We start from the raw sequence: 15,000 nt of genomic DNA, 5'->3' as shown, positions 1-15,000 counted from the left end.
GAATGCTCTGCCTGTGTGGCAGCATTGACGATGTGACAATGCCGATAGTGGGTCGCCAAGAATGATGAGGCAGAGATATTCCAACTGATGAGTGGAGGTGGCTGCTGCGCGCACACACACACACACACACACACACGCACACACACACACACACGCACACACACACACACACACAGCATCAGTGCTCCATCAGTGTTGTATCAGCATTATATTAATCATGAATACACATCACATCAATGTGGCTACCTGATCCCCACAGGGCGCAGGGCCAATTCATTCACAGCAAACCTTTTTCTGAGTGTTGCTATTGATCCCTGTTGCTTTTCATTACTCAGATAGACATCTCCATGACTATGGAGAACCTGACACAGCCAATATATCTCAGGAGGCTGGTGAGGGAAGGATAATGGCTGGAATGGAGTGAACAGGATGTGTATGAAACAGATGGAAGCCATGTGTTTGATTCCATTCCGTTAATGCCGTTCGAGTCATTTAAGATGCCCATCCTCCCCAATTAAGAAGCCACCTGTACAGTGTACAGTGTGCAGTGTATGAATGAGAGAATGTATGAGAGAGTGTGTTTAAGTGTACCATTACTACTACCAGTCACTAACACTACTACAAAGCTTTGTTTGACCCCCACTACTTCACTATTTTAAGACAAGAAAGGACACACATATTCTTCAGGTAATGTTATTTTCTAGTTAAGTCTGTAATGATTAGAACAATGTAGAAGTTACCCCTAAACACAGTTCTAGGATCAGATTCTACCATAAACCCCAACTTATGATACCCCAACTCATTTTTTTGTGGCAATTTCTACATATTCCTAATGGTTACAGTTAGGAAGTTGTGGTTGGTTAATCTGATCCTGGATCTGGGCTAAGGGGCTACTTCTACTTGGATAACCACCACAAAGTCTAGACCATGTTCACAGCAGCCTCTAGTGGAAATGACTAAGTATTCTCCTCATGTTCAGTATCACACTCTATTCAATGTTTTGTTATTCTCTCTCTCTCTGTCTCTCTCTCTCTCTTAATTTTTCTGGTAGTACCACAACAGGAACAGTTCCTCGCCAATCTTCCTCTTCTCCCACTGCTATTACACCAAACTACTGTCTACAGACAGAGTAATGCTGAACTGCTGGCGGTGTGCACTGAGCAGGACCCGTATTCATTAAGCATCTCAGAATAGGAGCGCTGATCTAGGATCAGGTCCCCCCCGTTGATATAACAATATTCATTATGATCTAAAAGGAAGAACTGGGCTCATATCCACAAGCATCTCAGAGTAGGAGCGCTGATCTAGGATCTGTCCATATAATCGTATTAATTATGATCTAAAACTGATCCTAGATCAGTGCTCCTCCTCTGAGAGGCTTTGTGGATACAGGCCCAGATCTATGTCCCTGTGTTACAGTGTTTCTGAAAAGGTTTCTACTGACTCCATTGAAAGACAGAACTGTGGAGTCTCAAGGTTGAAACGTGACTCAAAGCACAGCCACAATACATTAAATACACTGTCACATTTCCAATTTCCCCTCAGCCTCGTTTACTAACTCCTTCTCTTTTAGCTTCTACTCCTCCCACGTTCTGCTGTCCCGCTGATCACTGCAGACACTGGCAGTGGTAGGGTGCGCTACACCCCCCCCCCCCACACACACACACACAAACACACACACTTTAGCTATTGCTTGTGAGGGAAAGACTTAGTCAATGTATGTCTCTCCCTCTAGGTGGCTTTGTCCTAGCTCTGTCAAATCAATATAGATTATAAAGCCAAAGAGACACACACACACACCAAGTCACACACACACACACACACATAGTAAAGCCTTTTCTTCTCCTTCTGGGACATGTGTGTGTGTTCTATCCCTCTCAGAGAGAGAGAGAGAGAGAGAGAGAGAGAGAGAGAGAGAGAGAGAGAGAGAACAAGCTGGAATGCTATTTGAAGAGAGTACACAGTGGCAGAATACCTGACCACCGTGACTGACCCAAACTTAAGGAAAGCTTTGACTATATACAGATTCAGTGAGCATAGCCTTGCTATTGCGAGAGGCCGAGGGGGCAGACTTAGTTCTCAAGAGAAGACAGGCTATGTGCACATCGCCCACAAAATGAGTTGGAAACTGAGCTCGACTTGCTAACCCCCTGCCAAATGTATGACCATATTAGAGACACATATTCCCTCAGATTACACAGACCAACAAAGAATTCAAAAACAATTTCAATTTTGATAAACTCTCATATCTATTGGGTGAAATACCACAGCGTGCCATCACAGCAGCAAGATTTGTGACCTGTTGCTACAAGAAAAGGGTGTTATGACTGTCCACGAGAATCCAAATATGGCAGATCAGGTTTGCAATGAATAACTTCAATCAGACCCCCTCTCACCCGTAGAGGGAGAAGGAAAGAACTTGTGGGGATTAACAACTCTAGTCTTGTTGTAAATCAACAGAGAAGATCCAGGCCTGTGCTCTCCAAATTCACCAAAGGAATGTGCTTTGTCTCCACAGACCTTTTTCCCACTGAAAATCTAACAAGCTCAAAAGAGAATACTGGAACAATATTTCTATTGTAGAACGTGGGGAATGGTCAGAGGTGATCTATAGAACACTAATGTCATTTTGTTTGTTATTTTGTGATGTCATTAAAAATGTTAGAAAGGAAATAATGTAACTTGGAAAGTATACCCACTACATATATGAAGTTTCCATACTACGCGTTGTGCATGTAATATGAAAAATTATTAACGTGTTTTTGTTTCCCTCTTGGTGACAGGGGACAGTATTTTCACATCCGGATGAAATGCATGCCCAAATTCAACTGCCTGCTACTCATCCCCAGAAGATAAGATAGTCATATTATTTGATTTGGATAGAAAACACTCTGAAGTTTCTAAAACTGTTTGAATCATGTCTGTGAGTATAACAGAACTTATTAGCAGGAGAAACCCCGAGGACAAACCATTCAGATTATTTTTTTAGGTCACTCTCTTTTCAATTGGGAATCCAGTTTTCTAAGGGACCTTCTTGCAGTTCCTTTCGCTTCCACTGGGTGTCAATAGTCTTTAGAAATTGGTTGAGGTTTTTCCTTTGTGTAATGAAGAAGTACGGCCACCTTAACGAGGGTCACTTGAAGTGAACTGTTAGATAGAGGTGCGTGACCAGAAAGCTAGCTACAGTTTTCCTCCTGTATTGAACACAGATCATCCCGTCTTCAATTTGATCGATTATTTACGTTAAACAATACCTAAAGTTGTATTACAAAAGCAGTTTGAAATGTTTTGGCAAAGTTTACAGGTAACATTTGAGATATTTTGTAGTCACGCAAGTTGGAAGCGATGTTTTTCTGGATCAAACGCGCCAAATCAACATTGGCATTTAGGATATATATCAACGGAATTAATCAAACAAAAGGACCATTTGTGATGTTTATGGGACATATTGGAGTGCCAACAAAAGAAGCTCATCAAAGGTAAGGCATGAATTATATTTTTATTTCTGCGATTTGTGTCGCGCCTGCAGGGTTGAAATATGCTTTTCTCTATTTGTTTACGGAGGTGCTATCCTCAGATAATAGCATCGTTTGCTTTCACCGAAAAGCCTTTTTGAAATCTGACATATTGGCTGGATTCACAACAAGTGTAGCTTTAATTTGCTATCTTGCATGTGTGATTTAATGAACGATTTTTATAGTAATTTATTTGAATTTGGCATTTTTGCATTTTCCCTGGCTTTTGGCCAGGTGGGACGCTAGCGTCCCACATATCCCAGAGAGGTTTTAAGAGAGGGATGTGATGTGAGAAGCTATAAGAGATCATTGTTTTCCATAACTATGCACCGTGAGTAGTCACCTCCCCGAAGTGAGGTCAGAGAGCATGTCAGCCTGACAGAACCGCCCCTTTCAGGCAAAAGTTCATGAGATAAGAAAAAAACACATCAGACCAGAAAAGCGTGAAGATGCAGCGGCAGGATTAAATTGGTTTGAACTGAATCTCAACACGGGGTGGAGAAGATAAACTCACCTCCTGGACAATCACTGGTACGGCTGATTAGCTGTCCTAAATAAAGTATCTTCGAAAGCGAATTTAAGTAGGACCATCCTGTTACTCTTCTCAAACCATTGTATTATGCTACTCTCATCACCCCACTGGGGAACCATCGATCTTCAAAGAAGCATCTTCAGGAGCGAAAGGAAGGAGAAAAACTCTGTAGTTCTGTTCAGGACTACACAACAAGTCACCCGATACCGGGCAACTACAAAGAAGGACAACAGCAGAAGACTTGTTGGAATCCCTTTGGACAATCAGAGCCTTACAAGCATGCCGCGAAAAGGCCCAACCCCCTTTCCAAGGAGGCCCTGTCCACCGAGAGATCCCCGGCGAACCCAGGCATTACACATAATGCATTCATGATTTATTACTCAAAGCAGGTGGCGGTTCGTGTGGTTACTGTAGTATAGTATATGGTTACTGTAGGTGAAAGTATATTCTGAATGTACCAATGTTAAGTGTCTCTGTCCCTCTCTCTCCCTCTCCATCTCTTCTTTAACAAGCAGCCATGTTGTTGTCATTCCACTAGGGACCTGTTTTCAGCATATTAAGTCTCCAGTCAGTAAACCGGTGTAGAGTGTTAAATGTTCCCATTTAATTAGCGAGTAAATAATTAAACAAATTTGTGTAGTACTGAATCATAAGGTTTTTGCAGATGCAAGGAGGTTAGGACTGTTCAGAATGATGATATGATACGAGGTTATGATTAATAGGTTGACTGTTTATAGATGTGATAGGTAAAGACCTTTTGGATTTGATTTCGGGAGATGGTAACTCTTTAAAGAACCGCTCTCGTGGTGCCCCAGATCCTAATGAGTTTATTGTCATATGATTCATTTAATCGGGTAAAAATTAAACATAGTTAGTTCATTAGATAAATAACAGTCTTCAAATGAATGCTACAGTCAAGTCCCATCAAGGGCAACCAGTGAAGAACAATCCCCATTGTAAATACAACCCATATTTATGTTGATTTATTTTCCTTTTTGTACCTTAACTATTTGCACATCGTTTTAACATTGTACATATCCATAATATGACGCAACTAAATACAAAACAAGAAACACAAACAACCCACCGACATGACACTGGAACCAAAGGGAGTGACATATAGGGAAGGTAATCAGGGAGGTGATGGAGTTCAGGTGAGTCCGATGACGCTCAGGTGCGCATAACGATGTTGACAGGGGTGCGCCATAACGAGCAGCCCGGTGACCTAGAGGCCAGAGAGGGAGCACACGTGACACCAACCCTGACCCCATGCCAGACCTATGGGCCCTGGTCAAAAGTTGTGCACTATAAGGGAATAGGGTGTCATTTCGGACAGACGTAAGTATGTTACTGTGTCCCACATGGCACCCTATTCCTATATAGCGCACTACTTTTGACCAGAGACCATTAAAAGTGGTTCACTACATAGGGAATAGGGTGCCATGTGGGATTTAGACTTTGTCCTCCTGGGAGTAGAGTGAAGGCTGAACCACAGCTCCAGCTACAGTGGTGCTGCAGTCTCATCTCCCTCGGCTGGAGATTCCATCACATTTCCGCTTTAACGCAGGAACAACAAAACATCCATTACTCTGCTACCACGCATTCATTCGCCATAAGGGACGAGTCTGCAAATCCCCGGCCAGATATCATCCAGCTCACACAACGCAAAACGAACATTACTGCTGAGAGATCTACAACGTGTGATAAATAAGCAGGAATGTATGAGGAGCCGATATGTATTCATTGGGCAAGCTGGTCCTTGAAGAAAAGGCTCCTATTCATCTGACAGGTTCCCCATCACCCTTTTCTCCTTTAGCTGCCTGTGTTTTTTGCCTTTGGTTAATTTACGACCCTGGGGGACATTAGTTAAATGAGTGGAGAGGAGTGCTTGGATCGTACAGAGGAGAGAGAGGAGAGCGGGAGAGAAAGAGAGAAGAGCAGGGGCGGAGGAGAGGAAAGGAGAGCCAATGCAGGATTAACACATGCCTATACCGACATGCAGAAATAAATCTTACTACACAGTACACAGAAACACACGTACACACACATCCCATCTCCTCCATAGTAGAATCAACTGTCTGGTACTAGTATGAGCAGTGTTGCCATGACTACCGAACACCTTTATGAGGGCCTTGGATGGGAGTGGAGTCGACGCCATACTGTTCCACTCCCACTCTACATCCAACAACGCCACGTCACAGACGTCAACATCTTGTTGTTCAACCTATTTTCATGATTTTCTACACGTTAAACATTTTGCCAAAGCTACTGGGTGTGCAGGGTTTTGCTCCCGCACTACTAGGCCTATTGCTGTGTTGGAATGAAACCCTGCAGGAGTATACAGTGGCTCCCCAGAGTGGGGTCCTGAGAGAGGATAGGTGGGTGGAGGTGAGGTGGCTGATAAACTGCCTGCAGTAGGAAGGAAACCAGGGACAGTATAGGGAAGAAGCAGCATTCTGCATTGAGCCTGTCCCCAAACTTCTCCATCTCCATAAGAATTGAAGGAGACAAACAGAGGAGGGAAAGTGGAGACAGAGAGATTGAAACTAACAGCCAACGCCGAACGCTACAACAACTGTAGTTTCATGTTAAGATATGTTCCATTTCTTTAACATTTACATTTTAGTCATTTAGCAGACGCTCTTATCCAGAGCTGTAATGTAACTATATCGTTTTTTCTGTTGTAAGACAGTTACTGATGTAGCATTGGAACAGTTACTGATGTAGCATTGGAACAGTTACTGATGTAGCATTGGAACAGTTACTGATGTAGCCTTTTACATTGGAACAGTTACTGATGTAGCATTGGAACAGTTACTGATGTAGCCTTTTACATTGGAACAGTTACTGATGTAGCATTGGAACAGTTACTGATGTAGCATTGGAACAGTTACTGATGTAGCCTTTTACATTGGAACAGTTACTGATGTAGCATTGGAACAGTTATTGATGTAGCATTGGAACAGTTACTGATGTAGCATTGGAACAGTTATGGTTGTAACATTGGAACAGTTATTGATGTAGCATTGGAACAGTTACTGATGTAGCATTGGAACAGTTATGGTTGTAACATTGGAACAGTTATTGATGTAGCATTGGAACAGTTACTGATGTAGCATTGGAACAGTTACTGATGTAGCATTGGAACAGTTACTGATGTAGCATTGGAACAGTTATGGTTGTAACATTGGAACAGTTATTGATGTAGCATTGGAACAGTTACTGATGTAGCATTGGAACAGTTACTGATGTAGCCTTTTACATTGGAACAGTTACTGATGTAGCATTGGAACAGTTACTGATGTAGCCTTTTACATTGGAACAGTTACTGATGTAGCCTTTTACATTGGAACAGTTACTGATGTAGCCTTTTACATTGGAACAGTTACTGATGTAGCCTTTTACATTGGAACAGTTACTGATGTAGCCTTTTACATTGGAACAGTTACTGATGTAGCATTGGAACAGTTACTGATGTAGCATTGGAACAGTTATTGATGTAGCATTGGAACAGTTACTGATGTAGCCTTTTACATTGGAACAGTTACTGATGTAGCCTTTTACATTGGAACAGTTACTGATGTAGCCTTTTACATTGGAACAGTTACTGATGTAGCCTTTTACATTGGAACAGTTACTGATGTAGCATTGGAACAGTTACTGATGTAGCATTGGAACAGTTATTGATGTAGCATTGGAACAGTTACTGATGTAGCATTGGAACAGTTATTGATGTAGCATTGGAACAGTTACTGATGTAGCATTGGAACAGTTACTGATGTAGCATTGGAACAGTTACTGATGTAGCATTGGAACAGTTACTGATGTAGCATTGGAACAGTTACTGATGTAGCATTGGAACAGTTATGGTTGTAACATTGGAACAGTTATTGATGTAGCATTGGAACGGTTACTGATGTAGCATTGGAACAGTTACTGATGTAGCATTGGAACAGTTACTGATGTAGCCTTTTACATTGGAACAGTTACTGATGTAGCCTTTTACATTGGAACAGTTACTGATGTAGCCTTTTACATTGGAACAGTTACTGATGTAGCCTTTTACATTGGAATAGGGGTTATAGGCTATAGGGACTAGAGGCTATAGGGACTATGGGCTATAGGGACTGGGGGCTATATGGACTGGGGGCTACAGGCTAGGCTTAGGGCTATAGGGACTGGGGGCTACAGGGACTGGGAGCTACAGACTAGGCTTAGGGCTATAGGGACTAGGGGCTACAGGGACTGGGGACTATAGGGACTAGGGGCTATAGGGACTGGGGGCTACAGGGACTGGGGACTACAGGGACTGGAGCCTATAGGGACTAGGGGCTACAGGGACTGGAGCCTATAGAGACTAGGGGCTACAGGGACTGGGGCCTATAGGGACTAGGGGCTACAGGGACTGGAGCCTATAGGGACTAGGGGCTACAGGGACTGGAGCCTATAGGGACTAGGGGCTACAGGGACTGGAGCCTATAGGGACTAGGGGCTACAGGGACTGGAGCCTATAGGGACTAGGGGCTACAGGGACTGGAGCCTATAGGGACTAGGGGCTACAGGGACTGGGGACTACAGGGACTGGAGCCTATAGGGACTAGGGGCTACAGGGACTGGAGCCTATAGAGACTAGGGGCTAGAGCCTATAGAGACTAGGGGCTACAGGGACTGGGGCCTACAGGGACTGGGCCCTACAGGGACTGGGCCCTACAGGGACTGGGGACTATAGGGACTGGGGACTATAGGGACTAGGGGCTACATTTTTATTTATTTTTATTTTTTTAACCTTTATTTTACTAGGCAAGTCAGTTAAGAACAAATTCTTATTTTCAATGACGGCCTAGGAACAGTGAGTTAACTGCCTGTTCAGGGGCAGAACGACAGATTTGTACCTACAGCCTAGGAACAGTGGGTTAACTGCCTGTTCAGGGGCAGAACGACAGATTTGTACCATGTCAGCTCGGGGATTTGAACTTGCAACCTTTCGGTTACTAGTCCAACGCTCTAACCACTAGGCTACCCTGCCGCCCCGGCTAGGGACTACACAGTATATCGGGGTAGGAGGAGAAGTGAAGACAGATGGATGGTGATATAAAAAGTCATATTCACATGGTGGTAAAGAAAGGGGCAGGGTATTACTGTTGATATAAACCAGAGGGATGTGGACTATATTAGGGAGGTGGGTATCATGTGATTTGAGCGTTAGAAGGTACAGTAAGTACAGGGGTAAGGTATTAGGGTGGAGCTTGATAGACAGTTATAGATGATGTAGGAATAGGGAGGCAGGATATATGTACAATTTGGTTGAGAACCACTGGATTGTCTATGTGTGTGTGTGTGTGTATGTGTGTGTGTGTGTGTGTGTGTGTGTGTGTGTGTGTGTGTGTGTGTGTGTGTGGGAGGGAGGGAGGGAAAGGAGTTCGGAGGGAGCGGGGACATAGAGATAAGGGGCTGCGGCAGGGGTGGTTACAGCTAGTGAGGAGGGGGCACAGGGGGAGGAGGGGGATACAGGGGGTGGAGGGGGGGGTGGAGAGGGGAGCAGCTAAAGGAGACTGAGCTTTACCCCGAAAGCTCCATCCTCCAATCTCTCCATTCCTCCATTCCTCTATTCCTCTATTCCTCCATTTGTCTATTCCTCCATTCCTCTATTCCAACATTTGTCTATTCCTCCATTCCTCTATTCCTCCATTCCTCCATTTGTCTATTCCCCCATTCCTCTATTCCTCCATTCCTCTATTCCTCCATTCCCCCATTCCTCCATTCCTCTATTCCTCCATTCCTCCATTCCTCCATTCTTCCATTCCTCTATTCCTTCATTCCTCCATTCTTCCATTCCTCTATTCCTCCATTCCTCCATTCTTCCATTCCTCTATTCCTTCATTCCTCTATTCCTCCATTCCTCTATTCCCCCATTCCTCCATTCCTCCATTCTTCCATTCCTCTATTCCTTCATTCCTCTATTCCTCCATTCCTCCATTCTTCCATTCCTCTATTCCTTCATTCCTCTATTCCTCCATTCCTCCATTCTTCCATTCCTCTATTCCTCCATTCCTCCATTCTTCCATTCCTCTATTCCTTCATTCCTCTATTCCTCCATTCCTCTATTCCCCCATTCCTCCATTCCTCCATTCTTCCATTCCTCTATTCCTTCATTCCTCTATTCCTCCATTCCTCCATTCCTCTATTCCTCCATTCCTCTATTCCTCCATTCCTCCATTCCTCTATTCCTCCATTCCTCTATTCCTCCATTATTCCATTCCTCTATTCCTTCATTCCTCTATTCCTCCATTCCTCTATTCCCCCATTCCTCCATTCCTCCATTCCTCCATTCCTCCATTCCTCTATTCCTCCATTATTCCATTCCTCTATTCCTTCATTCCTCTATTCCTCTATTCCTCCATTATTCCATTCCTCTATTCCTCTATTCCTCCATTATTCCATTCCTCTATTCCTCCATTCCTCCATTCCTCTATTCCTTCATTCCTCAATTCCTCCATTCCTCCATTCCTCTATTCCTCTATTCCTCCATTCCTCCATTATTCCATTCCTCTATTCCTCTATTCCTCTATTCCTCCATTCCTCCATTCCTCTATTCCCCCATTCCTCCATTCCTCCATTATTCCATTCCTCCATTCCTCTATTCCTCCATTCCTCCATTATTCCATTCCTCTATTCCTCTATTCCTCTATTCCTTCATTCCTCAATTCCTCCATTCCTCCATTCCTCTATTCCTCTATTCCTCTATTCCTCTATTCCTCCATTCCTCCATTATTCCATTCCTCTATTCCTCTATTCCTCCATTCCTCCATTCCTCTATTCCCCCATTCCTCCATTCCTCCATTATTCCATTCCTCTATTCCTCCATTCCTCCATTATTCCATTCCTCTATTCCTCTATTCCTCCATTCCTCCATTCCTCCATTCCTCCATTCCTCCATTCCTCTATTCCTCTATTCCCCCATTCCTCCATTCCTCCATTCTTCCATTCCTCTATTCCTTCATTCCTCTATTCCTCCATTCCTCTATTCCTCCATTATTCCATTCCTCTATTCCTCCATTCCTCTATTCCTTCATTCCTCAATTCCTCCATTCCTCCATTCCTCTATTCCTCTATTCCTCTATTCCTCCATTCCTCCATTCCCCCATTCCTCCATTCTTCCATTCCTCTATTCCTTCATTCCTCTATTCCTCCATTCCTCCATTCCTCTATTCCTCTATTATTCCATTCCTCTATTCCTCTATTTCTCCATTCCTCTATTCCTCCATTCCTCTATTCCTCCAACTCTCCTACCCATCACCAGGGCTTACTGAACAAAACAAGCTAATGCAGGGGAGGTGCTCAGGGCTCATACAGGGAGGCAAGCTTGGCCTGCTGGAGAGGAGAGCCCCTCACACTAATGCTTTGTCCCAAATGGCACCCTATTCCCTACATAGTGCACTACTAAATCCACATCGATGTACTGCTCTTATTATGAGGTCATTCCATTTCAAGGTCTGAAGAAAAATATGATTCCGAAAAGAAATTCGGACAAAGCAGTTCAGGATGAGTAATCTTGACGGTTACATCGTAATGGCTCATTGTGAACAGAAATGAAGGCAACTGAATGAAACAGAAAGTTCATCAAAAAATATGGGACGCAGGACTGGATGAAGAGCTACGACATAAAAAAAAAACTGACTCTGCCACCAAAAGCTCTCCTAACCCTACTGGCGCACATACAATACAGCAGATACGCTAACGACTGGGGAAGACAGAGCAGAAAAGACTGCTGGTTCAGCTCATGCGTAAAACTGCTTGTGTTACCAAAACATAACTAGCCCTGCGGTTCACCAGCCGCCATTGAAAGCCCCCTTTTACCCACTGAAACACTAGTGGGAACAAGATGAGAGACAGAAGACAACACTTATGAAAAAGATCCCGTCACTAGTCATCAGAAGATCAACTCAGGTTCCCACACACACACACACACACACACACACACACGCACGCACGCACGCACACACACACACACACACACACACACACACTCGCACACACGCACATACATATGTATACGCATGGACACACACATACACATATGTAAGGGAAGACTGTGTTTGGACGTACGGGACTTGTACCACATGATTGATTATCCTCTATAACAGAGAGAGGGAGAGAGAGAGAGAGAGAGAGAGAGAGAGAGACAGTGAGAGAGAGAGAGAGAGAGAGAGAGAGAGAGAGAGGGTGAGTGAGAGTGAGAGACATAGAGAGAGAGAGAGAGAGAGAGAGAGAGAGAGAGAGAGAGAGAGAGAGAGAGAGAGAGAGAGAGAGAGAGAGAGAGAGAGTGGAGAGAGAGAGAGGGAGAGAGGAGAGAGAGAGAGAGAGGAGAGAGAGAGAGAGAGAGAGAGAGAGAGAGAGAGAGAGAGAGAGAGAGAGAGAGAGAAAGGGGTAGAGAGAAGAGTGGTGCAGTGTTTCTGACACTCAGAGACATTGTATTACCACCAATTCAAACTAATAAAACTGAAATCAGCAACACACCGCACCTCTAAAGATTTGGCATCAGTCAGGGAAATACGTTCATCCTTTGTCGCCAAACATTCGCCTGCAAGAAAGGAACCACTACGGAACTGGAAAAACTAGCGAACCATAAAGAACAAATACCGACCCGAAAAGCAACGAATGGTAAAATGACATGGCTGGTAAAACGCCAACGGTTGAGCGATTTTTATTTTAGCCAACGCAAACCTTGAATGCAGATGCCAACCTTGTTCTGCTCTGTTCTTCAGTCGTACAAGGTGACACTATGAATCGGGACACTCAGGTATGGTAGCAAAGTAACGTCTGAAACAAGCACCCCATTTCTCCAGATCCAAGGGTGAGTTGCCCCTGAGCACTAATCTAGGATCAGTTCCTCTCTATCTCCATCCTAATGGTGGTGAAGAGCAACACTGACCTTGAATCAGAGCTAAGGGGCAACATCCACTAGCTGTTCCTCAACCTGTAGTGTAGTCCACACACCAGCAGCCGTGCTGTGTGAAATTGTGCTAAACCAATCTGTAGTGCTGGCGCACCAGCTGGTTATCTAGCTGACACAGATATTACTCAATGTTCAAGCCAGTGTAGCGCCAAGACCATTATACTGGTGCACAAACACGGACAAGAAACTACGACACCTTTTAGACTCCTACTCTTCTCATCTCACCAGGTATCTCTCTGGTAAGCAGGTTCTGATCTCAATGAAAAGCAATAAATGAAGAACCAGACGAAGTAAAGTGTAAATAATAAAATAAAAAATGTGGTTCCATGATTCCATTGTACATTGTTCCGTCTTCTCCCCCTTTCCAACACCCTCCCAGTCCCCCTCTCTGACCCCCTCTCTGACCCCCTCCCAGTCCCCCTCTCCGACCCCCTCCCAGTCCCCCTCATTGTGCGGGCTTACCTTGTCTTTCTTGGCCCCCCGTAGGGGGAAGAAGCAGGAAAAGAGGAACTTGCCCCAGCTGATGACAGCGGCCAGGCACCAGTTGAGACGAGCCATGCTGCCTCGCGTCCCGTCAGGCCCTCTGTCTCTCTCTACACTCCAGGATCAGATCCTCACTGAGCGCTCTCTCGTGGATGACAGGAGAGGAGGAGGAGAGGGGAAGAAAGAGAGGAGACCTTTCTCCTAGTCCACCCAGAAGCAGTGCATCCCAAACCCCAGAAAGAGAGGTGGTCCTTCGAGTCGACCGGAGAGCTGTCTGTCTGTCTGTCTGTCTGTCTGTCTGTCTGTCTGTCTGTCTGTCTGTCTGTCTGTCTGTCTGTCTGTCTGTCTGTCTCCAATTCATTAACTTAATGAGGGCTTACAACAGTGTCCCATGCAGAGGAGACCCTTCTATTCCACTAGGAATCAAAGCATCACACGCCACCAACAGTCCATCTGTCTGTCCACCTGTCTGTCTGTGTGTCGGTCTCTCTGCCTGTCTCTCTCTCTCAGTCTCCAGAGCCTGGTCTAGACACTCAGTCGTCACAGCGGTGAGATGAGCACAGCCGGCTGCATGATGAGATGAGCGAGAGAGGGTCCGGTCGGTGCAGAACGAGGACAGCGTCGTCACACACAAGCTCCTTGCTCGCACGCATAGATCGAGAAAACGCACACACTCTCACACACACACACACACACGGCAAGCACACGCACAGAAGAGCCCTTCTCTTCACACGGAACCCCTCTGGTTCAAGATCCCCGATGCTAACCACTCACACGCTCCTCTCACATACACACTCCGCTGTGAGGATGCTGCAGCACTTACTCAGCCAGCCCGGAGAGGGAGGAGGGGGAGCGAGGGAGGGAGAGGGAGGAGTAAAAGACAGGAGAGGTGGAAGGGAGGGAGGATTGGGTACAGAACGGTATGGAGAGAGACAAAAAGCGGGAGAAATAAGAGGGAGAGATAGAGAGAGAGAATGTGTTTTGTGGAGGTTAGTGTATGCGTGTGTGCTTGCGTGCATTGGTTTGTGTGTGAGGTTAAGAGAGAGACACAATAACAGTGATAAAGAATCATGGAGGGGGAGGTAGCATGTGCGTGTGGTTAAGAAAGAGAGAGATTGAGAGAGAGAAAGACTTGGTTGTTGTAGTTACTGTTGTCCCGTTGACAGTATTGATTATTATTATTAATGATGTTAATATTGTAAATCTCCAAAGTAAGCTTTAGCAATATGTACATTGTTACGTTATGCCAATAAAGCAAATTTAATTGAATTGAATTGAGAGAGAGAGAGAGAGAGAGACTGAGAGACAGAGAGACAGAAAGAAAGAGAGACAGAGAGAGAGAGACTGAGAGACAGAGAGAGAGAGAGAGAGAGAGACTGAGAGACAGAGAGACAGAAAGAAAGAGAGACAGAGAGAGAGACTGAGAGACAGAGAGACAGAAAGAAAGAGAGACAGAGAGAGAGAGAGAGAGAGAGAGAGAGAGATAGACAGAGAGAGAGAGTGAGAGACTGAGA

General features: G+C 44.7%; 1 protein-coding gene across 3 annotated transcripts in view; it reads right to left on the bottom strand.

Annotated features, from left to right (window-relative positions):
• LOC112235956 (tensin) overlaps nt 1–15,000 on the bottom strand; it is a 209,470-nt gene that overhangs the window by 136,631 nt on the left and 57,839 nt on the right. The window contains exon 1 of one of the 3 annotated variants that reach the window (XM_042296716.1): nt 13,466–14,278. The exons of the other annotated variants lie outside the window; for them this stretch is intronic. Within the exon in view, the coding sequence (XP_042152650.1) occupies nt 13,466–13,561 (96 nt within the window). The 5' untranslated portion in view covers nt 13,562–14,278. Of the gene's footprint in view, nt 1–13,465; nt 14,279–15,000 lie in introns of those variants that run through there. 3 annotated transcript variants of the gene reach the window in all.

The sequence above is a fragment of the Oncorhynchus tshawytscha genome, linkage group LG14 (genome assembly GCF_018296145.1).
Source record: "Oncorhynchus tshawytscha isolate Ot180627B linkage group LG14, Otsh_v2.0, whole genome shotgun sequence".
Lineage (NCBI taxonomy): Eukaryota > Metazoa > Chordata > Actinopteri > Salmoniformes > Salmonidae > Oncorhynchus > Oncorhynchus tshawytscha.
This window is presented reverse-complemented; position numbering and strand designations above follow the sequence as displayed.